Consider the following 25,450-nt stretch of genomic DNA (forward strand, 5'->3'; position numbering starts at 1 on the left):
CCTTTGTATTACATATTGATTTTAGATCAATTACTTAAATGGTTGCTTATGTAATGTTAAATTGTATGTTAAAGCAATTTGAAATAAGCATAAAAATTCTTTGTTAAATTATAGGATATGAAAACTTATACAAGCTCTTATTGAAGGTATATATGCTTATTAAGATATAAAAATTTGTTAAATAGTTATGGAATCTCTTAATTAATTTTGCAAAGAAAAACTTATGTTTATCTTAGTTTAGATGAAGAGTGCCTGCAATGAATTGATAAAAGGCTTATTGATAAAAATTAATCTTTTATACCTAACTAGGCTTATTGATAAAAGGTATATATATATATATATTGTAATGATTGGATAGATGATGAATTAAAAAGTACTAAATATATATATATATATATTGTAAGCATTGAACATGAGTTATCATATTGATAAATCCATATATAATGTCAAAATGGTAACAACAAAAGTTATCATATTAATAAAAGGCATATATACTATTTAATTGTTGATTACATCAAAAATGGCTAGAAAAACTATCATATTCTTGATTATATCCAAAATGTCAATGAAAAGCTATCATCATCTTGATTATATCCAATGTTAAAAAGAAACAAAAGTTAATTAGATTATGTATCAAAATGTAACAATCATAAAGTTGATCACAGTCACATTATAACAATAAAATGAATTTAGTTATGACAAAAAGTTATCAATTTTCCAACTGCATTGTGTTAGGGATTCGAGGCCTCAAAATCTTAGGTTATTTGACTTGTTCTTTATGTTAGTTTTAGATTATTTTTTGCTTCTACAACTACTTTCTTGAGTGACCAATATGCATCAATATCCAATCTTTTCATTTTTCTTCCCAATAAATCAACTTTCAGATTCTATTAATGCAAAGTTTATTATACATTTAAATGTTTATATAGTAGATTTAAGGTAAGTAAAATAGTATGATGTCCACAAACAATTACATACCTTATAAAACCTAATACGTTCATAGTCATCTTTTTTCATGATTAAGTTTGCAATCTTTTGTTCATGACTAATAGTGACGAGGCTGATTGCTTTATTGGTTTATAGTCAATCTTAGTAATGCTAATCAACATTTGACCTTAAACTAGGTTGTAAATTCATTATGTAATCAATTCAAGATTTTATAAATATTGATAAAATTAAAAATAAATTGATAACATGTAAATCACTTACATTTAATATTTGCAATCGAACTTCTCATTAGTATAAATTTTCAATCCATATATTTTTGTCTTCCCCATTGTTCCAATGTACCAACATTAGCAATAAATTTTCTTTAAGATCTTGTGCTTTTTGTTTTATTGTTGTTGTTGGTTGTTTAGAACGTTGTGCTTCTTTAGAGAATGCTATTTTATAAGGGTTGGTGTTTTTACAATTGCTGGTGCTTTTACATAGACTATTATTTCTATAAGTGTTAGTTTTCTACCTTTTAAATCCTTTAAATCTCTATTTCTAGATCTTCTTGATGAAGTTGTAGAGTCTATAGTAGCTATTATTTCTATAGGTGCTAGTGCTTGTACAAGAGCTGCGGCTTTTACAGGAGTTGTTTCAATTGGGGTTTACATAGGGGTTAGGGTTTAAGATATTGATATTGGTAGTTTTCTACCATTTGAATTCTTTAAACCTCTACCCGTTAATCCTTTTGATGTACTTGTACAATCTTGGTTAGAACTCATATGAAAAAAAAAAGATAATAATGTTATCTTCCTCAATATCAAGGTAAAAAAATACTTGTTTAATTTAGAAATATAAGTTAGATACACTTTTTACCTGAAATCTAAATTCAAAATCAGCAGCAACTTTTTCTTGAAAACCTTGTGCAGATCCAATATTTATAGGGGATGAAGCTTTAGGAGGTGGTTGTTGAATAGATCCGCGAAAATGAGAAACTTGATTAGAATTCATCTAAAAAAAAAAAGTGATGATGTATCTTCATCAATATCAAGTTAAGAAAAAAAAACAATTAATGCATTGTATGTTACGTGCAATTTAGTTGTTTTTGTTTAGACTTTTTTTGGATTTGTGTCCCAGATGAAAATATTTTTGACACTTAATCTTTCTCTCTTTTCTTAATAGCTTGTATCCACTAGTCTTACTCTTATCCCTAACTATATTTTTTTAGGTTTACCAGGCATTTTTCTAGAAAGTGAAAGTTATATAGTATCCATTTTTATTTCAACCCAAAATTTATCACCTGGTACTAGTGACAATACACAATTATATAATTTTTCATGCTTTTTTTCTTTTAAGCATCTGTGATATAGTCCTTAATCTTCGCCTTCTAAACAATATCACACATATTGTATGTAGGATGGAATACCCATAAGATCGCAAGACCTACATGTTCATTTCCATCCATTGATATCAATAACAAATATATCCCCATTACATAAAACCTCATATTTTTCTTCACTATTCCATCTAACATGGTAGTAGGCATTCAATTCTTTATTTTCTTGAATCTTTATATAAATCTTTGGATTAAACAAAGTATTTCATGAAACATATATATTTTTCGTTATTGACTAATCTATTCATAATATAATACCTAATTTCCTCAAACATGAAAATGATGGATATATGCTTAGCCCTTATAATAAGAGTATTAAAGGTCTTAGCAAAATTATTACCTACCATATCAAAATAACATCTAGTAGGAAAAAAAAAACCTCAAACTAGTGTTTAGGATTTTTGTTCATCATGTTTACTAGAATTGATCTTTTCAAAGCACCAAATTCTGTTGCATTGTTCTTGAAATCTACCTTAATTATTAACTTACAACATGCTCAAAATAACAAATGAAAGTCATTGCCTCAATTTTCTTTCTTCCAATTTACAAAGTAATGTTTGGCAGAAAACTTGTGCTCAATCTTTGACAACAACACACTTATCATATCCTTCAAACCTACATGAAAAGAAACATAAAATAAAAAATAAAAATAAAAATTCAAAATTATGGAAGTTGACTTAACAAAACTCAGTAAGTTTAGTTTATATATCTTTTGCATGTCATTCATGATAATGAATCCATCTACATCTAGAAACTCAAAATCAACTTAAAGCTTTTCAAGAAACCATCTTTATGTGTACTTGTTCTCCACTTTAACCACAGTCATGCAGTGAGATATATTTAATCATTTGCATATCAACTAATTGTTATTAAAAACTCACAATTGAAAGATATTTTCAAAAAACAACCATTCAAATGGACAATAGATCTACAAAACTTTTCAAACCCATAATTAATGGCACTAAAACAGACATAAAAATTTTTAAATTTTAGGATTTCAGTTGGAATAGGCCTTTCCCTTATAAGATCCACATGAGTTCTACAATTTGTCACTCTTAAAGCATGTGCACAATCATTTAACCTATTGAACATATACTTTCTTTGCCATTGATATTTTTGAAAGCTCAATTTATAGCTTCTTTTTAGCAAGCTTTTACACCTCAAGCAACTTTAATTTTGGAATAATTCTCAACTTACAAAGAAAATATTGCTCTATAAACTTATAATTAGCTCTTGAGTTTAAAAAAAAAATTAAACATTCATGGTCACTTACCAATATTCTAACCTTAACAGGCAATAACTATTATCTTTTACAACTTATATCACAAATGGATAATCATGTGCTTTATGTGTAGCTCTGACCCTATATTACTCATTTGTAAGCAATTTAAAATCAAATGTTTTTATTACTGTATATTTTTTCAAAACTTCTTTAAACTACTTACTACCACTAAATATGATATCAAGTTTCAATCTAGGCACTAGATCTTAAGGATTAAGGAAAATATTTTTGCTTTTGTTATATACTACATTGCTTTCCTTATCATTGTTATAACTAACAATGTTGGACAATTCTAAATAATCAATCTCATTTCCACCACAATCACCGCCTCTGTTCTTTTTTGCCGCTCTAGCTTTTTTTCTTACAACTTTTTTTTTCTTAACTTCATTTAATAGACCTTTAAAATCTATTTTAACTAACAGATCATCAGTTCTAAAACTTTTCTTTTTTTTTCTACCTAAAATCATTATATTTTTCCTTATTTCCCTTATCTCATCATCATCATTTCCAGACACCCATTTATCCTCACAAGCTCATCATCATCATCATCTGCTCATCCTCTCTAGACATATCACTTTATATGATACTCTTCTTAACTCCATCATTTTTTACGTCACTTTCTCTAGCCTTATTATTTTCTAACTCATCCTCTTTAAGAACATTGTCATCATTTCTAGCACTAGTTGTTAGACCACAACCTATTGGTGCATCATTTACAACACTACTAAATAGTTTACCTACATTTAATACACCAACTTTGTCATTCATTTTAACATTACTGTTACAACCTTTCCCACCCATCCTATTCGCCACATTAGGGAGAAATTCTTTAATTCCTATATAGAAACCTCACACTCCATATAAATGAGTAATTGCCTTACACTAATAATATCATTTATCACAATGATAAATGATATATTATCACAAAATACCCTAAAACCAATCTTTAACTCATGTTTAGGTTCAAAAAAAGAAAATCATTTCACAGTAGCATACCCAGCTTCTTTAACCATGTCAATCAATAATTCATAAGATAAATAATTAAGATCAACAAACCATTCAAGCACTTCCCCACCCATATAGGCTAAATTAGGGTTTCTTACAAAATTCTCACCTAAATGTATAAATAATGCGTATTGTATCCAAGCTATTGTCCTATTCGAACAAAAAATTAATAAAATGAGTAATTTTATTATCTTCATTGATATTATTATTATATTAGTGCAAGCAAGGATATTGCAAATGGCTCTCAAAAGCAAACAACAATAAAAGTAACACTAAACGTAAAAAGACAAAAAAAAAGTAAGATAATGCCTCTGTTACAATTTCATAATACAAAAAAAAAAAAAAAAACTAAGCATTGAACATCTATTTTTTAATCCATAGTACAGCATCACAAAATCAACACAAATACAAACAGTATTAAAATAAAACATTCAACCGACTAAAACCATAAAAACCAATATCAAACCAAACCCAAATACATTTTGGGTTATATGGACAAACATGAAATTTACCTCGTTTGAAATTTGAAGCCAAATATACCAATTTCTAAATCAATATCTCATTTTATGAACCGATTCTAATGTCTCACTTTCAAACCTTAAACCCATATTGACTCTAATCACACTTTTTGAATTGATCCCTAATCCCAATTTTCAAACAAAAAAACCACAATGTAATCACACTTTCTAAATTGATTGCCTTAAACTCCTAATTTCAAACCCTAAATACCACACTCTAATCTCATTGCTCGGAATGATTATAAATACTTAATTTTAAAACCTAATCCCTCTTTGTTTCTCTTGAGTAATTTTTTTGTTCTTAAACCAATCATTTTTTTTCCTTTTTCGACATATCATGCTTCTCAAAATTATTACTTTATGTCGGGTAAACAAATAAAATGAAAAAAACTTTTTTTGGTTTAAAATTAATATCTGATGTGAAAATTCATTTACAAGACATGAAATTTTAATGATAGTCGGTGTTCTTTAATTAGTCATTTAAGATACATCAACTTTTTTTCTAACAGAGTTAAGCTTTAGGATGAAGTGAATTATAGAATTAAATTTTAGATACCAATGTGATAGCTTTAATTTTTTTGGTACCAATTTGACAAAAAGTATAAAGTTCAAGGATCATTTTTATATTTAATCATTTTTTAAAAAAGTAACATGAAAAGTTTGAATAAGTCTTAAGCATTTAAATATTTCTATAATGAATCCGATTGTTTTTTTGAAAAATGATGCACAAAGTTCAAATTTGGTAAAAAATTGTATTATCCAATCATGGCATTCAACTATCTTCACCTAAAAGTAAAAAATATGTTATTTTTAATATAAAATAATATGTTAATATCTATTGAATAAAATTTTTAAGATTTTAAACATTAAATAAGATTAAAATATATATATATAAATATTTTTTAAATATTTATTTACAAAATATTATTTTATATATAAAAATAATTTTAGTAATTTTTAATTATTATTAACTTTTAAAATATATTATAAATTTTATTTTATACAAATTTTAATCTAATGTTTTTAATAATTAATTTTTTTATTATATTACTTTATTTTCATCATTGCACTTTCATTCAAGCATATATTTTTCATTAATTCCAATTTCATTATTACAATTCTTAATTTTACCATTACATCATTATATTTACATATTCTTTTATTGATTTTAATATTATTGTTATAATATCTAATTTTACCGCTATAGTAACTAATTTTATCAAAATTAATCACATTCTTGGATCTTATAAAAATACTATTGATTTTGGAAATTTATTTATTACTAATTCCAATTGATGAACATGAATTCCTATTGGATCTTAAAAAATATACTTTATCTTGAAAAGTTATTTATTACTAGTTCCAGTTCATGAACTTCTACAATCTGTCATCCTCAAAGTATGTGCATAATTATTCAATCTATTGAACTTGTATTTTACTCTACCATTAATCTTTTCTAAAACCTAAATTCTAGCTCTACTATAAACAATTATATTGATATCAACTTTCAACTCCCCTTTAGCAGAGTTTTTACATCTCAAGTAACTTTAACTTTAAAATGATTCTCAACTTATTAAGAAAATGCTACCCTACAAACTTATATTTAATTCTTAAGTTTGAAAAAGTAATGGAACATCTGTGGTCATTTACCAATGTTTTAACCTTGAATAGACCATCACTATTATCCCTTATAACATAAATCATAAATGGATAACCCTCTACCTTACACATAACTTTGATCCTACCTTTCTCATTTTTAAACAACTTAAAATTAAATCTTTTTACTACTGCATACTTGTCCAAAACTTTTTTAAACTACTTACTACCACTAAATATCATACCAAGTTCAAATCTAGGCACTGGATATGAAAGATTAAAGAAAACATTCTTACTTTTGTTGCATACTACATTGTCTACCTCATCATTGTTATAACTACCAATTTCGGATGATTCCAAATAATCAAATCTCATTTCTACTATAGTCACTTGCTCTATTCTTTTCTGTAGCTCTAGTTTTTTTTCTTTTACAACCCTTTTCTTTTTCTCAACTTCATTCAATGTATCTCCAAAAATGATCTCAACTGGGACATCATTAGCCTAAAACTTTTTTTCTTCTTTTTTTTCGCCTAAACTCATTACATTTTTGTCTTATTTCCCTTATTTCATCATCATCATTACCAAACACCTATTTATCCTCCACAAGCTCTTCAACATCATCATTATCTAACTTATCTCTACTGAACGTATCATTTTTTAAGACACACAGTCTCTGGCCTTATCATTTTTTTTATCACCTTTCTTAACCCTATCATTTTCTAATTTATCCTCCCAAGCACATTGTTGTCATTTCTAGCACTAGTTATTAGACTATAACCTATTGGTGCATCATTTACAACATTATTGGGTGGCCCATTTATATTTGATATACCATATTTCTCACTCATTTCAAAGTTACTATTACCACCTATCTTATTTGCCACATTTGGGAAATCTGACACATTTGGTACATTAAAAAGAAATTCTTTAATTTTAGGTATAAAAACCTCATTCTTTAATTTTAGATATAAAAATCTCATACTCCACATAAGTGTATAATTGTCTTATATTGGTGATATGGTTTATCATATAGTGATAAATGATGTACTATCACAAACTACCCTAAGATCAGCTTCTAACTCATGTCTAGGCTAAAAAAAAAATATTTCCCAATAGAATACCCAACTTTTTCAACTATGTCGGCCAAAATTCTATAAAATAAATAATCAGGATCAATAGACCATTTAAGTACATCCTTACCCACATAGGCTAAATTAAGATTTCTTACAAAATTTCAACCCAAATGTATAAATAATGCATACTGTAACTAAACCATTAATTATTTTATTCAAACAAGAAATTAAAAAATGAGCATATTTTATTATCTTCATTAATATTATTGTTGCATTAGAGCATACAAATATACTATAAATGGGATCCCAAAACAAATAAGAATAAAAGCAACACTAAACCCAAATAGATAAAACAAAAGTAAGATAATGCCTATGTCATAATTTCATAATACAACAAAAAAAAAACTTTAAACATTGAACATTTATTTTTTAATCTATAAGACAATATCACAAAACCCAACACAATACAAATAGTATTAAAATACAACATTCAATTGATCAAAAAAGCATAAGAAAAAATCTAATCAAACCAAAGTCAAATACATTTTACGTTATATAAACAAACCTAAAATCTACCTTATATGAAATCTAAAGCCAAATGTCTCACTTTCTGCATCAATATCTCATTTTATAAATCAATTCTAATGTCTCACTTTAAAACCTTAAACCCACACTGATTCTAGTCATACTCTCTAAATCGATTTCCCTAAACCTCCAATTTCAAACCCAAAATATCACACTCTAATCCTACAGTTTGAAACGATTACAAAGACTTAATTCCAAAACCTAATCCCTCTTTATATCTTTTGAGTAATTTTTTTGTTCTTAAAACAACATTTTTTTTCTTTTTTGATGTATCATTCTTGTCGAAAGTGATGTTTTATGTTAGGTAAAACAAATAAAAAATTATTTTTTTGTTTGAAATTAATATCTTATGTGAAAATTCAATTACATGACATGAAATTTTAATGACAGCCTGTGTTTTTTAACTAGTCATTTAAGCCACATCAATTTTTTTTTTAACAAAGTTAAACTTTGGGATAAAGTGAGTTTTTGAATTAAAGTTCAAGTACCAATGTGATAGTTTTAATTATTTAGGTACCAATGTAAAAAAAAGTATAAAATTCATGAGCCATTTTTATATTTAACTCTTTTTTTAAAAGTAGCGTGAAAAGTTTAAATAAGTCTTAAGGCATAAATATTTTCTATCATGCATCCGATTGTTTTTTTTTTTTTAATGGTCCAAAAAGTTTGAATTTGGTAGAAAATTTATTATCCAATCATGGCATTCAATTGTCTTCATTTAGAAGTAAAAAATATGTTATTTTAATATAAAATAATATGCTAATATTTATTGAGTAAAATGTTTAAGATTTTAAATGTTAAATATATATATATATATATACAAATATTTTTTAAATATTTATTTACAAAAATATTATTTAACATATAAAAATAATTTTGGTAATTTTTAATTATTTATTAAATATTTTTTAAATATGTATTGTAAATTTTATTATATACAAATTTTAATATAATATCTTTAATGATTATTATTTCTTCTCACTAGATTACCTCATTATATCTAAACACATATTACTTTTTTTATTGATTTTAATCTCATCATTATAGTATTCGATTTTATCATTATATTGTTACAATTGCATATTCTTTTATTGGTTTTAATATTATCATTATAATATTTACTTTCGCTACTATAGTAATTAATTTTATTACATTCTTGGATTTAAAAAAAAAACTATTCTTTTTTAAAATTTATTCATTACTAATTCTGGTTGATGAACATGAATTCCTATCTCTTGTTACTACTGGTGTATCACAAGACTTGCAACGTCAATGGTCATTCTATCTCAAACATGGGCAGCTATAAAGAGATGTTGCATCTATCTTTTTGAAGAAATATTAAATGTATACATGGTATATGGATGCTGATTAACTCAGTTGAATTCTTCCTTTGGGGGTTTTTTTTAATGATTTTCATTTTATTATTATTATTTTATAAGTAAAGGACAATAAAAAAGAATTCATGGGCATTACATATCTAGTGTAGGAGATAATTTGCTACGGAGGCAAGGCACATTCTCATCTTTCCCCTGTAAAATAATACTACTTGCAAAGAGAGAAAGAGAGCATTACGTGGGCTTTATTGCATTGTCCTATCATTAAACCAATCTCCACCTGGATAGAATGTCTATAAAAGTGTTTGTCCTTTTTTTAATTCACCCATACTAACAAAACAAACCAGAGAGAGAGAGAGAGAGAGAGAGAGAGAGAGAGAGAGAGAGAGAGAGGGGAAGATGAAGATCATGAAAGGAGAAGTGGTGCTTAACATCACAGCCAAGAAAGCATGGGAAATGTACAGAAACAACGATATCATTAGCAAAATCAACCCTGAAATGCTGTCTGGGGCTGAGTACATACAAGGAGATGGTGGCCCTGGCAGCTTGAGGCTTTTCAAACTTGGTCCTGGTACGTATACACACACGTACATGTCTCAATCCCCCCCCCCCCCCACCTTCACCTCCGGTGAATCTGTTGGATTGATATTGAATCTCTCTTTTCTATGAAGTTTCATTAAAACTGTAGTTTATGATATTAACTCGTATTGTTAGCTTGGGAAAGTTTTATAGCTTACGAAAACACATCATCTTTTCATATTTTAGTCATGACATATAGAATAAAGTGGGCTCGTAGTACCGAAAATGCATACAATTCTTTCTAACTTAAATCAAGCAATGAAACATCCTGGCTAAGGCTGGCACAAATATATATAGCACATGTAATGGTCAGAAGGATCAAAAGTTCAAAACTGATCTTCGAAATAACAAGTTTTTGTAGATATATAGTTGAAAGAAAACAGTGATTCTCATAAAAATGATCAAACAAATATATTTGTCAGGTTACCCTTTCCACAATTTTATCTCACTGAAGGTAAGATTTTCACAATTTTGTTTTTGCAAACTTGAACAATCATAGCCTGGAAAATGATAGCCAAATTATTACTAATTGCATCTAATTCTAATTATATATGCAGCTGTATGCAATTATGTGAAAGAATCAATGGAGAAGATAGAAAAGGTGGAAATGGGACGGTCGGTGAGTTATCAGGTGATTTGAGGGGATTTGAAGGAGATGTATGATCCTTACAGGGTTACTTTCTCATTCATTCCTATGGAAGGAGAAGAAAACGATAAGTGCATAGCTGCATGGAAGGCAGAGTTTGAGCCACTGGCACCCGCAACCCCTCCACCTGAAAGGGCTAGCGATGCTGCCCTTGGATTTCTCAAGTCCTTTGACAACTTTCAGCTGAGATACTAGCTCTATCACTGTACTTGTTAATTTTAGTGTCATCCTAGCTATACGTGTGTGTGAAATTAATATTATCACTTAAGTTTTGATACCTATCATTGGACATGAATTCGTACTATTATAATTATATATGGGATAATCATGTGTGATTAGTATCTATTAATTGTTGTCTATTATTGAAATTGTATAATTATAGTGTTAATAATTTATAGTTGTTTCAGTTATTTGTTTTATAGAGATTGTAACTTCAAGTTAAAAGAATAGATTATAAATATTGAAATTTGAACTCAGATTTATTAATTATCATATTGATTATATGAATCAAATAAATTAAACTTCGAATTAATTTTAATTACCTTTAATTAGGCTAGTACTAATAGAAAAAATCGAGATTGAAACATATGTAAATAATAATTAAAGGTTGAACAATTTAAATCTTCAGTTTTCCTTTTACCTCTGCATGTTCTAACATATAATCATTTCGATATATATTCTATGATTATAAATCTCTTGACTCTTGACTCCAAGTCATTATTTCTTAAAGAATCTCTTATAAATTCCTTTTTTTTTTCATAATTATTATTCTCTTTTGATAGGTTCTCTTTATTATTCCAGTTACTTGTCATATACAACCTAATCTGTGCGTTTAATTCTCTCTCTTTATTCCATTTTATTTTAATTTTCTTTTACACATCACGTAGATGATGAATGCCTGACGGGGTTTAACGAGCGCTTATACAAACACTTGAGGAATAAATGGACGGAGGAGACTGAATCAATCATGAAAACCAACATACTACTTATACTTTTGCATCTTGTTTTGATTAACTAAATATAACTATATATATATTAAAAAGGTATTTTGATGAGTGACTGTGAGTGCCTCTTTTATCAGGGTTTGTGCTTAATAATATTCCTCCTACCTCCTTTAAAGTAAAGAAATAGGGAAAAAGAAAAGGAACCCTATTAAAGCTTCGTCTTCACGGAATGAACGAATCTTTATTATCTTGTAAAGCCAAGTTTTAGATTTTGCTGAGAGTTCATTTGGGGAAGTATAAGATTGAAAATAACGATGATTGTAAGATTAATTGTTGTAATAATAAAATTAAAATAAATAATAAAATATATTTTTGAATATAAATATAAAGGTGACAGCCAAATAAATTATAATAAGAAAAAAATTACTATTAAGAATAATAGATTAAAAATCATATATAATAAAAAAATTAAATTATTTAATATTTATGAAATTAATAAATAATTAATAAATTGTTAAATTATTTTTATATCAAATAATAATTTTGTTTATAAATAATTAAAAATTAATAATTTGATCTTGTAAAAAAATATGTCATTTGAAAATTTTCAAGTAAAAAAATGTAAAAGTAAAACAAGAATAAAAAAAAAAAAACTGATAAGTGTTGAAAAAAATAAAACACAGAAAAAAAATACGTTGCAAATTTGCAATTGTTCACTGAACCCATGAGGGTCCAGTCCCAGACCGAAGATGAAGGGCGATAAAAATATCTCACTTTGATGCAAATTTGTTATCCAAACATCTTAACGATGCAATTAAATCCTCAAAACACGTTTCAATGCAGGTGTTTTTAAATTCAAACGAGGCCTTAATATATGGTAGAAAAAAAAACATTTAATCTAATATAATTAAATTTCATAATCACTTTTTTAACTTTGTATTTAATCCTTGAATTAAAAAATTCTCATCATTTCTACCAACCAAAACCCAAAGTTTAACAACCTTCAAATTAGACCTACACTTTCTGTTAATGCTGACTTTTAGTCTTTGTGACTATATATATATGTATATATGTATGTATGTATAGGTATATATCCTAATGAATGGATTGCATAATTTATTGAACCTGAACTTCACACCCTACCATCCAACAGCCACGGCCAAGAACAGGATCGAAGGAAGGGAGAAAAAAAAAATGCAAGGAGTACGTAGATTAAAAGGTTTGGAGCTTTCCACAAGGCACCTTTGCTTTTTATTTATTTATTTATTGAATTGAGGATATTTTAATAATTTTATCAGATAAAATTAACGGCTGCGGACACCAAACTTCATTATATGGGAGTATGAAAAAGAAAATAAAAAATCCGTGAGAAACGTTCAAATCACAAGAAGAGTAAATAGAGTTTTTATCTTTAAATAAAATGTAGGTGAAAAACGTCCAAACCAAAAACAAAAAAATAAAATGAATAAAAAATTAAACAGTCCGCTATAAAAAGTGCATAACGATAACGATTTAGTTCCCTGGTTGGGATTCCAATTTTCAACGTAACTTCAAACTCTATACAGTCCGGAAAAGGGATAACGAGGATACAGATACTATCATTCATCGTATTGACACAGACAATTTTGTTTCCATCGTATACATAGATGATAGACCAAAGTGAAGTTGGATTGCTCTTGTTCTTTAAACAAAAAATAATAATAAAAATAGCATTCAAAGATAGCATTCGGTTGGTACTGCAAAGGCAAAATCGCTACGGTAAGACCAAAAAAGAAGCATGTGATGTATAAACTCTTTTAATCATTCCGAGCCATTCCATTACGTAAATATAGTTATATCTAAATAGAATCCCAGAATTATATACTGTAATAATGTAATCAAGTTCATCAGAATTGTGTTCACCAAAGCATTTGGAAGACAAACTAAACTAAACTAAACCGCTCTACATTAGCTTCCACAATGGCTCAACAACCCCGTCCTATGTTTTACATCTAACCAATTCCAAAATGGTATCAGCTTCTACTAGTCTGAAACTGCTCACAGTCTGTTGACCCATTCTTTACAAACTCTTTAACCACTGCATTAATCATCTTTGGCATTTCTCCTTTAAATTCCTCAGAGCTACCCTTTTCAATTTTATTAGCATCCAGAACACCGTCTTTAAACACAACAGACCCTACTGTAGCACCCTCTTTATATGCTTGGCATGCCACGACAATGTCACCTGCACGGTTGCGAAAATGACCAGCAACAAAGTCCTCAAAATGCTGTAGAGAAAACATGGCTGATTAAATCAGGATGTAAAAATGTAAAATTTACATAACATTGTGCCCCTATCAATTCCCACATCTACATAGATATGTGAATCTGTTATTATAACTGTTAGAAAGAAAATCTTGAAGTGCAATGAGCACAAAAAGAATAGGAAAGCTATCATATTTGACAAACATGCCTGACAGAATGCTGAGACCATAGACAACAAGCCAATTATTTTTTGTCACTTGTGCTCATTGGCAAATGGCAATACAGATAGAAGAAAACGCGGGGGTAGTCAAATTGTGTCAATGCAAGTACAAAACAAAGAGGTCAATCATCAGTATACAAACTCCATGAAAAGAAATAAAAGGAGAATCCCAGACAAACACAATAATATATTCTTGTGGCAATCATATTTTTTGGGCAGCTTACCTAGAAAAAGAAAAAAAAAAACTTCATGAAAAAAAGACAAAAGTGAATAATTAATAAACTAAATAACCAAAAATACCTTGGGCGGTCTTCTTAGTGTGTAAATCATTGTCTTTAAGGATAGAACAAATACTTCCTCATTGTACTTCCTGGACCTCCTGTCGCCGTTAGCCCCAACATACGAAGTTTCATACCCAGGCTCATTAAAGAAGGGTCTAGCATTCAGAATCAGAGCTTGTATGGAAACCAAAACTTGTAGCATGGTTGATTGCCCTGGAACCCACATCTCAGTCTGTTGACCATACCAGGTGCCCAAAAGGCTTAGGCATACCTTACCACAGTTGTACAAGTTTGGATTTAACCGGAGGCCACCAGAATAATAATAAACCATCTGATACGAAATTCCAAATATCCATTAAACACGGTAATAAGTTTATACTTTATAATACTCTAATATGGGCATTTCTGGGAAACACACAGACACACGCACACTGAACATACCGGTGGCTCGTTGGGATATTTCGGAGGGAAGAAACAATCAAAGACAAAAAGGCCATCATGATATGGAGTACCAGAAGGGCCTATAATGACAGCCCTTAAAAGATCCATCCTTGCTTCATAAACCCTCACGTATATTGTTTCTGTGGAGGAACAGAGAGGGGGAACATGAGTCATTTAAACAAAATAATGCCAGGAGATAAGAAGCAAAAAGTGGTAATTTTCATATTTTTTGCAATTGTAGAATGCTTTTCTAGAAGGGAAGGGAAAAGTAAGGAGGTACAAAGTTGGAAACCATAGCTCCTGTCATACACAGTTTGATATGCATAATGTTAAAAATGTTATTCAGCTGAGCAATGTGCAGTGTGAACATAGTTTCAGTCATGACAGGAGTTAAAACTTGATAAAGGTAATTTCATGACCCAAATAAAAAGACCCTAACATACTTAATTCCTCATCAGTTAGTATCCCAATGGCACCTTATCTCAGAAAACATATTCATAAATCAGAACTAACCTGGTAAGTCATTCTCCAGAATTTTCCACTCATCTTGAATTCGCTTCACCCACTCCTTCGGTTGCTATCAATAGAAAGTGCAAAAATCATATTATATGAATACACACAAATTTAGCATGATAAAGAAACAAGATGCATCCTCACCTTCTCCCCTGATAAGGTCAAATTGCTGTAATGATGGTCTGAAAAATCATCCACAACATCAAAATGTTTGAAACTCGAAAATGTTTGCATAACTCCATGTTCTTCATTTCCTTCATTCCAATCAGACCCTGACTCTCTTGGGACCATTGAACTACTGGTAGAAGCTGACTTCACTTTGCTATCAGCCGAATTTGATTTTGTTGCCTTCTTGCTTTCAGCCAGACAAGGAGAAGTTGAGGCACTCAGAGTCGGAGACAAATTTCCAATTGGAGAAGGGTCTTTCAACCAAGGAATTGAAGCCTCTACCCCAGGAGGAAGATCCACGCTATCAAAATGGGATTGCATAATAGAATAATCATCTTTGTACAAGAAATCATCATTGTCACCATAATCAGAAACATCATCAGCATAGTCATCACAGTCCTTATCACAATCCTCATCATTATCATGATATGACAAGTCAGAGTTAGAACTATTGAGATTATTTGAAATGATTGATCCTGAGGAAGAAGTCTTGAGAGGATTGTTACTATCCTCAGACCCTGCTACACTAACAGAATTTCCCTGATCACTGGCTAAAGCATCCTGGAAAAAAGGGGAAGAAAATTCAATTAAAGGTCCGTTGATGATGGATAAATAAAAAACTGTGCTATGCAATTGCCTGTTAAAATTGCAACCACATACCTTCACATGGTGTTCCTGCTTCTTTTCATAGCATATTTTAGCCTTTCCCTTGCTGTCCATGCCAGTTTTCTCAGAACCAATCAAAACTGTTGTTGGATCTTCAACTTGCTCAATATCCATTGCATCACAAAGAAAAATCTAAACAACAAGATTGTTTCCTCAGCATATGGTCAAAGCAAAAATTTAAGTAAAAGCTTAAGAGTTGCATATCAGAAGGTTCCAAATACAATGATATAAAAATGGGAAACATAACAGCGACATGAGATTATGCTGTTCATGCATGCATTGAAATTTTGGAGATGCTCTAATTGTTCATATATGTAGCTGTGAAATGAATATTAAGGCTAACTGCCGAATGGATTACTACTTCAGAATAAAATTAAAATTCAATTAACGATATTCCTTCAAAAGCAAAATGAAACTAAATATTCACCCAAAATATTCAACTGCTCTAGAGGACAAAGGTAAAACAGAAACAAAGTAAGCCTGCTTATTTGAAAAGTGATCTATAAACCTGTTTATAAAATGCTAGACATATAGCACAAATACCAAACTCCTTACTTTAGTCCTTTTTTAATACTAAAATGGAAAGAAAACACTATGAACTCAAAGAAACTAAATTAGGATACACTAAACTGCTTATGCTTCAAAGAAATACAATTAAAAGTATTATGGGTTGATTTCTTATTCTTCAAAGTGGAAGCACTGATTCTGTTGTGTCCAAAATAACCAGCGACAACTACCCCACAGCCTGGTTGTAACCGGCACAGTACAGCATCAAGCCCTGGCTTCGAACCAAGGGTCCCCTCCCCTCCTTTCATTTATTTTGGCCAAGCCCCCGCTCCTTTTATTCGCTTCTCACAAAAAATTAAAACCCCCATCACTAAAAACATATACATAGTACAGGCATGTCAAATATATGCATGGATGCAATGAGACTTTACACGAAAGAAAACGCGCAAAACAAATAATAATATAAAATTAAAAACAACTTGACAATTCAAAATTAACCTAAGGTTTCTACTTGCCCATAGAGAAACTGGAAAGGAAAGCGAAAGAAAAAAAGCAGAAATCTTTTTTTCAACGGTGAAACTGATTTGCCTTCTGCACCGAGAACATTTCTTCGAATTTTTTATTCTTAGCCCTTTCCATCCTTCCTTCCTTCCAAACAAAGCCTAATACCTCGACTTTTTCCCGTCGAGGGAATTTTCCAAACAACAAAACAGAGACTTTAAAAAATAAGATATAATAATAATCAGAGACATTGCATGTGAAGCTAATTTAGTAAAAGAGACAGAGAAAACAAAAAAATAATAGTAAAAAACAGAATTCCGATCGAAACCGAAAATCAGTCAAAAGATCATCCAGCAAAAGACAACTAAACCAAATTCCATCCACTGAAGCACTCTTAATCAATCGATAAAAGCAAGCGCGATAAAAAAAATCATAATTTTGTTTAATAAAAAATGGAAAAAGAAAAACCTGGGTTATTTTGAGTCGCTTGGGGATCGAATTGTTGTCTACACGAAGATCCATAAAAAGACAGATCCAACTCATAAAAGAGGGCACCAATTTTCTAGAGAGAGAAAATCCTAGTAAAAAGTTAGAGCCAGATGCTGTACGTGATTCTGCATAGGATTAGGCGGAGGATAATATATATTTTTAAATAATAATAATAATAATAATAATTATTATTATTATTATTATTATTATTTGATCTTATAGGCATTTTGATTTTAATTAATTTGGAATTGAATTGGATTAGATTTTATAAAAAAAAAACTCTCTTAAACATATTTTTTTTTATTCATAAGACTCAAAACTAAAACCTTACTTAATGAAAATTCCTATTATTATTATATAGCATGTAATTTTATATAGATATATATAAATCAAAATTTCTAACAAAAAAAATATGATGTAGATAATCTACATTTTTTATATGTAGACAATTTATAAAATTAATATGTGTTCAAAATTAATTCTGTATTTAAAATTTAAAATTTAAAATTTAATGGTAAAATAAATTTAGTTTAAAATATCTTATTTTCATCTTATATAACTATATAAAAGTTAAAACCTCTAATAAAAAAAAAAAATTATCTAATGTGGATAGTATACATTTTTAACATTATTTAACTAATACATTTTTAACTAATACTATCTAGAAACTTGATTTAAACCTTTCAAAAGATTAAGAGTTAAGAATTGATTTATCTTAATTATTTATATAGTAAATATAATATTATAATCATTTCTTTATAAATAACCAATGTTTTTGCCTTTTATAAATAAGTTACAATTTAAGTTTAAAATTTAATTTTTCATTATTGTTTACCTTAAATTGCTTAAAATTAAATTCCATTCTTAACTTTTAAAATTCAATATTGACACTACATAAGAATAAGAGTTTGCTTTGATGTATTATCATTTAATAATTAATACTGAAAAAAGTTTAAATTTAAGCTATTATTTGAATACCAAATTTTAATTTTATATATTGTCTTTTGAATATTAAAATACTATATTAAATGAAAGATTTCTATTCTATCTCATAATAAAAGAATTTGTGTTACTTCCAATTAATTAATTCATATAAAAAACATATTTTAAAAAACTATTATCTATCAACTATTTGACATTTGAACAAAAACTTACAAAATTTGAAAACTATATTGTCATTAAGTTAATAACTATATACTTTTTATAACAAATTTTTAATTTTCATTACCTTATTTAGATAAATTTTATCCTACATTAAATTAGTACTACATATTCTTGATTTGAATTTTTATATGATCTGATATTTTATATTTATAATCTAATCTCAAATATAATCTTAATATATATGTTAAAATATATATACATATCAAGGGGAAAAAGTGGTATGTATAAGTATAGAATAAATGTGCTCGCTAATAAAAGTTTTTAATTTTATTATTTAATGGTTAATTAACAAAGATAAATACCAATGGATTGACTGCAATCAAATTATTAAATTTTTTTAACATATATTTTTTAACTTATAAATTCTCTTAATGTTTTTGTTTGATTGATAAATTCATAAAAATTAAAATAATTTATTTTAAAATGAATGATTGTCCAATCATGAATTAATGATACATTTTTTATGTGCTTTACACACATTTTATACTAAAATCCAAATCTCTTCTTTTAATTCTAAGTTATCAAACCTAAAATATAGGTTGTTCAAAAAAAATAAAAATAAAAATAAAATATACTTTCAAATTTTAAATGAAATTTTGTATGGAAAATTTTTTGATATTTTAATTTTAAATTAAAATAAATACAATAACAATATATAAATTTAGTTAAAAGAAATATAATATTATCACATTAAATTTAATTAATTAAAATAAATTTATACAAAATTAAAAAATTTATGCACCGTAAGGATCACAAATTAATTCAAAAATAAAAATAATAAAAATAGTTTTTTGGATTAAATCGAAAATTTGAAACCTCAGATTTCTTTAGTTTCCTCTTTTCCAATTAATGGCCTTTTTATAGAGAGGACAAAAAAAAAAGGGTTTGGAAGCTGGCAGGATCATGTTTTGTTTTTTATTTTTATTTATATTGATATTGAGGGAGGGAATAAGAGCAGCTAATTGAGCGCCCTACTGGGTTACACTTCCATCGCATGCATGAATAAAGGCAGGCATGAGACATGCCACTATGCGGCCGTAACCATCTTAATTTTGAACGTGTCAATCTACTAGTTGTCATATCAAATTCTGATCAATGGTATGTAAAATATCATTTGATAAACTGGTTTGTAAAACATTTTTTTGTAAACTATGTATTATTTTAATTATAAAAAGTTAAAAAAAATAAGATAGGCATATTTATATTTATCAAGTATATGGTGAGCTGTAAAATAAGTATCACCTCTTTCATCCCATTCTCAAATCTAATATATCCAATCTGATTACTCTAATTAGATATAAAATTTTTTTCATATTTATATACTTATTCGAGACAAAAAATAAATAATTTGTCAAATACGGATAAAATTACTATCCCTAGTTTGGATGCGACAATGACTTATACTATCTCATGTAGTTGAATAAATAATCCCCATATATTTTAATGGTTGGCTTTAGGTTTTGTCAAATTCTGGTTGCTTTTTTTTTAGTTAACCAAAAGCATAATGGTTGGATTTATTTATGAAAAATTATTTGATATATTATTAGTATTAAAAAATTAATATATACTATATTTTTAATTAATATTTTATTTTTAAATTTATTTTAGGGTATATATTATTTTATTAAAATCATGAAGTCTAAAAATTTTACTATTAGAAGATGTTTGATTAACGGACTCTAAGAATCCCCTAAGAAATATAATTTTTTGTAATGTGATTCACAAGTTTGGTTTACATAATATGATTTCTTAAAGGTTTTTAAGATTACCAACAATGTCAAGAAGAGATAAGATAACTCAAAATAAAAAACCCTTATCTTTGTTATGTTTTCTTATATTTATGGCCGAATGCAAAATTTATTTCACTTTTACTTTCACTTTATGAAACCAACAAAATTACCTATTTCAACCAAAAGCCTAATTGGTCCCCACTACAATTAGCCTTACCAGAAAAAATCAAACATCGATTTTTTTTTCTTTTTCTTTTGTCTAGCAATCGAAAGTCACCAAAAAATAAAAAAAATACACAATAAAAAAAAAAAACTAGATCCCTAAAGGGAACAATAATAGTACTTAAAAAAAAAAATCACAAACCTTAATAAGTGAGTTTTAAGGCATGATTTTTTATGAGGAAGAAGGCCAATAAAAGGAATTAAACATCAATAATCAAAGTTAAAACAACAAAATTTTTTTAATTTTTTAATTCCCTAAAGCAAGATCAATCAATAAGATCATACAAACACACAATATATACAAACTATATGGGTTTCGACTATGATTGCTACCTTGAATGCTGAAACTTTTTTTGTTTAAGTTGGTAACCTTCCAAATATTTTTTTCAAGCTAAAAAACTGTTAAGTGTTCAGCCTCTAATAGTGATTTATATGAACAAGGTGAAATGACCTTTTCCAAGGGATAGGAAGAACTCAAAAACGAAATCTTTAGCTAGTAAGATTTGTCATTTGCCCTCTTTATATTTTTTTCTTTCAATTGTTCTCAACATATGAGATATCTATTCTCTTATAATGTTATAAGAGAAAGGCCGGCTTAAGTTCTTTATATAGAAACAATGAGTAAGTCAAAACCCTAGGGTGTTAAAGTTTTGTTATGCTTAATTCTATTTTTAATAGAATAACCCCTAATCAAGTCTTATTCTCAGTAGGATTACTTACTCGGCCGGTCATGCCGTGTCCTATTTAGTATTAAACTTTTGTATGTTTTTCTATATTCGATTTTAACCCAATAAATTAGGTCTGACTTATTTTATCTTGATTTTAATCTTTCACAACATATCCTACTATGTGTGAGCTATTAGGTTCTTTAGCACGTTAACAATAAAAATAAGCATTGTAGTCCTTATATTTGAACTTAGATGAATCAAACTTTTTAACTTCATCACTAATTCTCTAATTAGTCAATCTTATGTTTATAGATCGTGATTAGTGTTAGCTATATTGCCATGATCCCCAATTGTTAAAGAAGAGTAATATAGCTTAACAACTTATCCGTGAATGATCTTAGTATATAATTAATTTTCTTTCATCATATAGTATCTCGGTTTGAACATTATGTATAGTTTAGTGTTTACTCAATCATATTTAACTATGTTAAGTTTTGTCCTTGACATTAACTCATAAATAAGTTTTAAAAAATTTTTAAACTTTTATTTCACTTTGGCCAAAGATTTTCTTAAGTTAATTTAATCAAGACTAGTTGAGATATTCTTTTAATCACACAAGGTGATGAATCTTACCTTAATTACTTCATGCATCTTCATATGCATCAAGTTATACCCAACAATACTTGACTGTAGCATTCTTGGTTAGAATCATAAGTAAAATCAAAATATAATATTCATCATATAAAATCGTAAGTAATCTAAAGTCAAAAGATCATTTATACAACTATCATATGAGAATGTAACTATAAACAGTATGTGAACTATCATATAGTATTCTCATCTCGGATTATATTCAGTGAACTTATTTTTGTAACAAGCACTTACATGTTAGCTCAAGTTTACCTAAACTTCAACATATAAGATTGGTTGCTTGCTTCATAAGTAAGAGTATAACCATGTGTCAGTTTCAATAGCTTTTATCAATACCCTTTTTTGACAAAGTATTTACTATGAAAAATTTAAGAATAATGCTTTAATGCAATTTTGATCTCACAATTATAATCTTATTGTAATTCTCTTACAAAGCATATTTATTTCAAGGATTTTATCTATAAGAAGTAAGCAGTGTTAATCATGTTATACAATTTCATTGATAAAGAATTTCTTGGATAATAATAGAAATGCATAATATGACATTATCCTATAGCCAATCCGATTGGTCTTAAGGCATATTACCTATAATCTCCCATTTGCACTAATACCAATCACCTTGGTATCTGATTGCTACTTTTTATAATATCTTCAAGTGCATGCATTGTAATCAAGTAATAGAATGAATGAGTAGAATATTTTTCCCTTGAAGATTATAGAATTGAAATTGTTATGTGAAAATGAAGTACCATGATGATAAGCTATTATCTTATATCTAAACTAATGAAATGATTGGGTTGATTATAAAAAAGTCAAGAACATATAAAGAACACTTATGTAGGCTTAGATCTCAATATTCAATTGTCATTTGGAATCTTAGATGTGGTTGAATACTATATCTAAAGAAACAAGGATTGAAAACTTTGAAATAAGAAAGATTTGTGAAGGCCAAAAACATTAAAGAACATAAAAGAAAGAATAGAAACAAAAGTGTATGGAAACTGAAAGCTTGTAATGGTAAAAGAACTATGGCCAAAGCTTAAGCACAATAAAAGAACTTGTAAACTGAAAGTAAAAAAAATGAAGCTTTAAAGAAAGAATACTTGTATTGAAGAAAGATTTAATAAAAAAAACAATTTTATTTATGGGTAATTTATCATCTTAGCCAAATTATAAAGAAAATTAAAAGAAAACTAAAAAAAAAAACGTAAAAAAAAGAGAAAAGATGTAAAAGAGGTCTTGAATATAAGAGAGAGCCTTTCTATTTATAATAGAAGGTTCAGCTATGGGGAGGGATTCGATTACAAGAGTTTTTTTCCTATCTAAACTCTAAATGATATGGTTATCTTAATCTTTTAGTGTATGACTGAATTTGGTGTCTTCAATCTTAGATAGTCTTGGTCAATTAGATCTTCGTTGGAGTGTTCTTGTCCATTCATTTGATTTGTATGATTGATTTTGAATTCTTCAAGATAGGTTTGGCTAAAAATGGTTTATCAAGACCTTGTGGTTGTGTCTAATTCAAACTCTTAAGAACAAAGATCAAAGAGTCATTATTTAAGCATAATTCTTTTTAACCGAATGCATTAATGAGTCCATCTTCAAATATATTTCTTTAATTACTATTGATGTAGAAGTCCGCTTAGAAATGGAAAAACCAAATACATGTTTGAGTTTGAATGCCACTAAAATTCCTTAATACAATTGAATTTAGTAAACCAACATCAAATGGGATTCGGTTATATTGGTTATTATGTGGCCAAATATTACAATGATTAGGCTTGTCCTAATCTTGCATGAAAATTAGTTCCAAACATAAAAACCTAAAGATAAAAAAAAAAAAAAACATATTAAAAGCACCAAATTCAATCAAATTTTAAAAAAATTTCAACAAAAAAGAACTTGTAAATCACTATATATTTTAGTGCTATCACACCCTCACACTTAGCTTTTTGCTTGTCCTTAAGTAAACTCTCAAATTAACTATATTAATAATAAAATAAATGTACACAATGTCAATTTCTCATAAATCATACATGATGTACTCTAGCATAATATAAAGATAGTTACAAACATAGTTAACAACAAACTCATTCAAAAGTAAGCTTTCAATATCATACAACTCTTTATGCATGTAAAGTTAATTCATCTCTAATCTATGCAGTCAATTTAAGCAAAAAAGACTACAAAACATGCCATCACATATCAATTTAAAGATATAACACACTTTATATGTTTACTTTCCTTATTCCATCTCCACTAATGTTAGACTTACATACTTGACCCAAAATCAAAAGATCTTTTATGTTTGTAATGTAACGTTGGCTCATAACCCTTTTTTCCTTACTTTTTTGGACTTTTGATTTAACTTTGAGAACTTGAAAACTTTTCAAGACTTCAAGGTATCTTTATTTCGACAATTTTTTTTTCATACTGCCATTTTGGGTTTTATTGTTCTTTTTTTTTTGTCGAGCTTTTCTTTTTTTTTTTTTACTTTATTATGCCTCTCTTCTTTCTAAATTTATTTCCTTGAATTGTCCAAATATGCATAAGTAATATCAGGTTGGGTAACAATAAAAAGAAAGATAAATTCAAAGAAAATGCATAGGTTTATTACTGTTGCTAAATAATAACAAAAAAAAAGATAATATTTAAAGGCTCAAAATAAAGGTACTAGGGATGCATTAATGTCGTAATGATTTTAGGACTGTCAGATGTAAAAGATTTTTAAATCAAAAAAATGAAAGAGTCACCACCAATCTTTGTTAGGGTGGGATTGGTCACCCAAAAGTTTATCTTTTTAATAAAACTATAAAAGTGAATTTAAAGTTTATCAAAAAGATAAATTTCGATATACGAAAAATCAGGTTGGGTCCGAGAGTCGGTTACGTGTAGGGAAGGATAGCACCCCCACAACGTCCATAAATTGGTACCATTTAACTACGCGCTATTTTCGGTGTTGGATAAAAATGGTTTCAATTTGAAATTTAACACTAATTTCCTTCATTTAGAAAAATAAAATTTTGCCAAAGCTCTTTATTTAGAAATATTGAGATAATCTTAAAGTTAAAAAATTATTTTAAAATTCTCCAACATC

The 25,450-nt window shown here is 27.9% G+C and overlaps 1 protein-coding gene and 1 pseudogene across 9 annotated transcripts; one reads left to right on the top strand and one right to left on the bottom strand.

Annotated features, from left to right (window-relative positions):
- The first annotated feature begins 10,077 nt into the window (after positions 1 to 10,077).
- LOC111308451 (MLP-like protein 423) lies at positions 10,078 to 11,259 on the top strand (annotated as a pseudogene). The gene is made up of 2 exons (XR_016327115.1): positions 10,078 to 10,290; positions 10,856 to 11,259. The product of XR_016327115.1 is annotated as an MLP-like protein 423 (transcript).
- A 2,409-nt stretch (positions 11,260 to 13,668) lies between these two features.
- Positions 13,669 to 18,039, bottom strand: LOC111309289 (putative ubiquitin-conjugating enzyme E2 38). Of its 8 annotated transcripts, none has more exons than XM_089750350.1 (8): positions 17,898 to 18,039; positions 17,159 to 17,269; positions 16,416 to 16,553; positions 15,732 to 16,316; positions 15,588 to 15,651; positions 15,075 to 15,214; positions 14,653 to 14,964; positions 13,669 to 14,112 (listed from the first exon to the last, which is right to left on the bottom strand). In XM_089750350.1, exons 2-8 carry the CDS (start codon positions 17,234 to 17,236, stop codon positions 14,065 to 14,067), a joined length of 1,365 nt encoding a protein of 454 aa, XP_089606476.1. In that variant the 5' UTR covers positions 17,237 to 17,269; positions 17,898 to 18,039; the 3' UTR covers positions 13,669 to 14,064. The 8 variants fall into 8 exon arrangements, with proteins under 8 accessions (XP_089606476.1, XP_089606459.1, XP_089606467.1 ...); XM_089750333.1 differs by having other exon boundaries at positions 13,669 to 14,155; XM_089750341.1 differs by having other exon boundaries at positions 13,669 to 14,155; positions 17,074 to 17,269.
- Between the last annotated feature and the right edge of the window lie 7,411 nt (positions 18,040 to 25,450).

Source organism: Durio zibethinus, chromosome 2 (assembly GCF_047325235.1).
Source record: "Durio zibethinus cultivar Kanyao isolate XHJ-2024 chromosome 2, ASM4732523v1, whole genome shotgun sequence".
NCBI lineage: Eukaryota > Viridiplantae > Streptophyta > Magnoliopsida > Malvales > Malvaceae > Durio > Durio zibethinus.

Excerpts from the sequence above, each read along its gene's own strand:
- LOC111309289 (XM_089750333.1), bottom strand. The coding sequence starts at position 17,236 with ATGAAAGGAGGGGAGGGGACCCTTGGTTCGAAGCCAGGGCTTGATGCT. Across the intron at positions 15,652-15,731 it reads TGACCTTATCAGGGGAGAAG|CAACCGAAGGAGTGGGTGAA; the intron begins GTGAGGATGCAT and ends TTCTATTGATAG. Across the intron at positions 14,965-15,074 it reads AATATCCCAACGAGCCACCG|ATGGTTTATTATTATTCTGG; the intron begins GTATGTTCAGTG and ends ATTTCGTATCAG.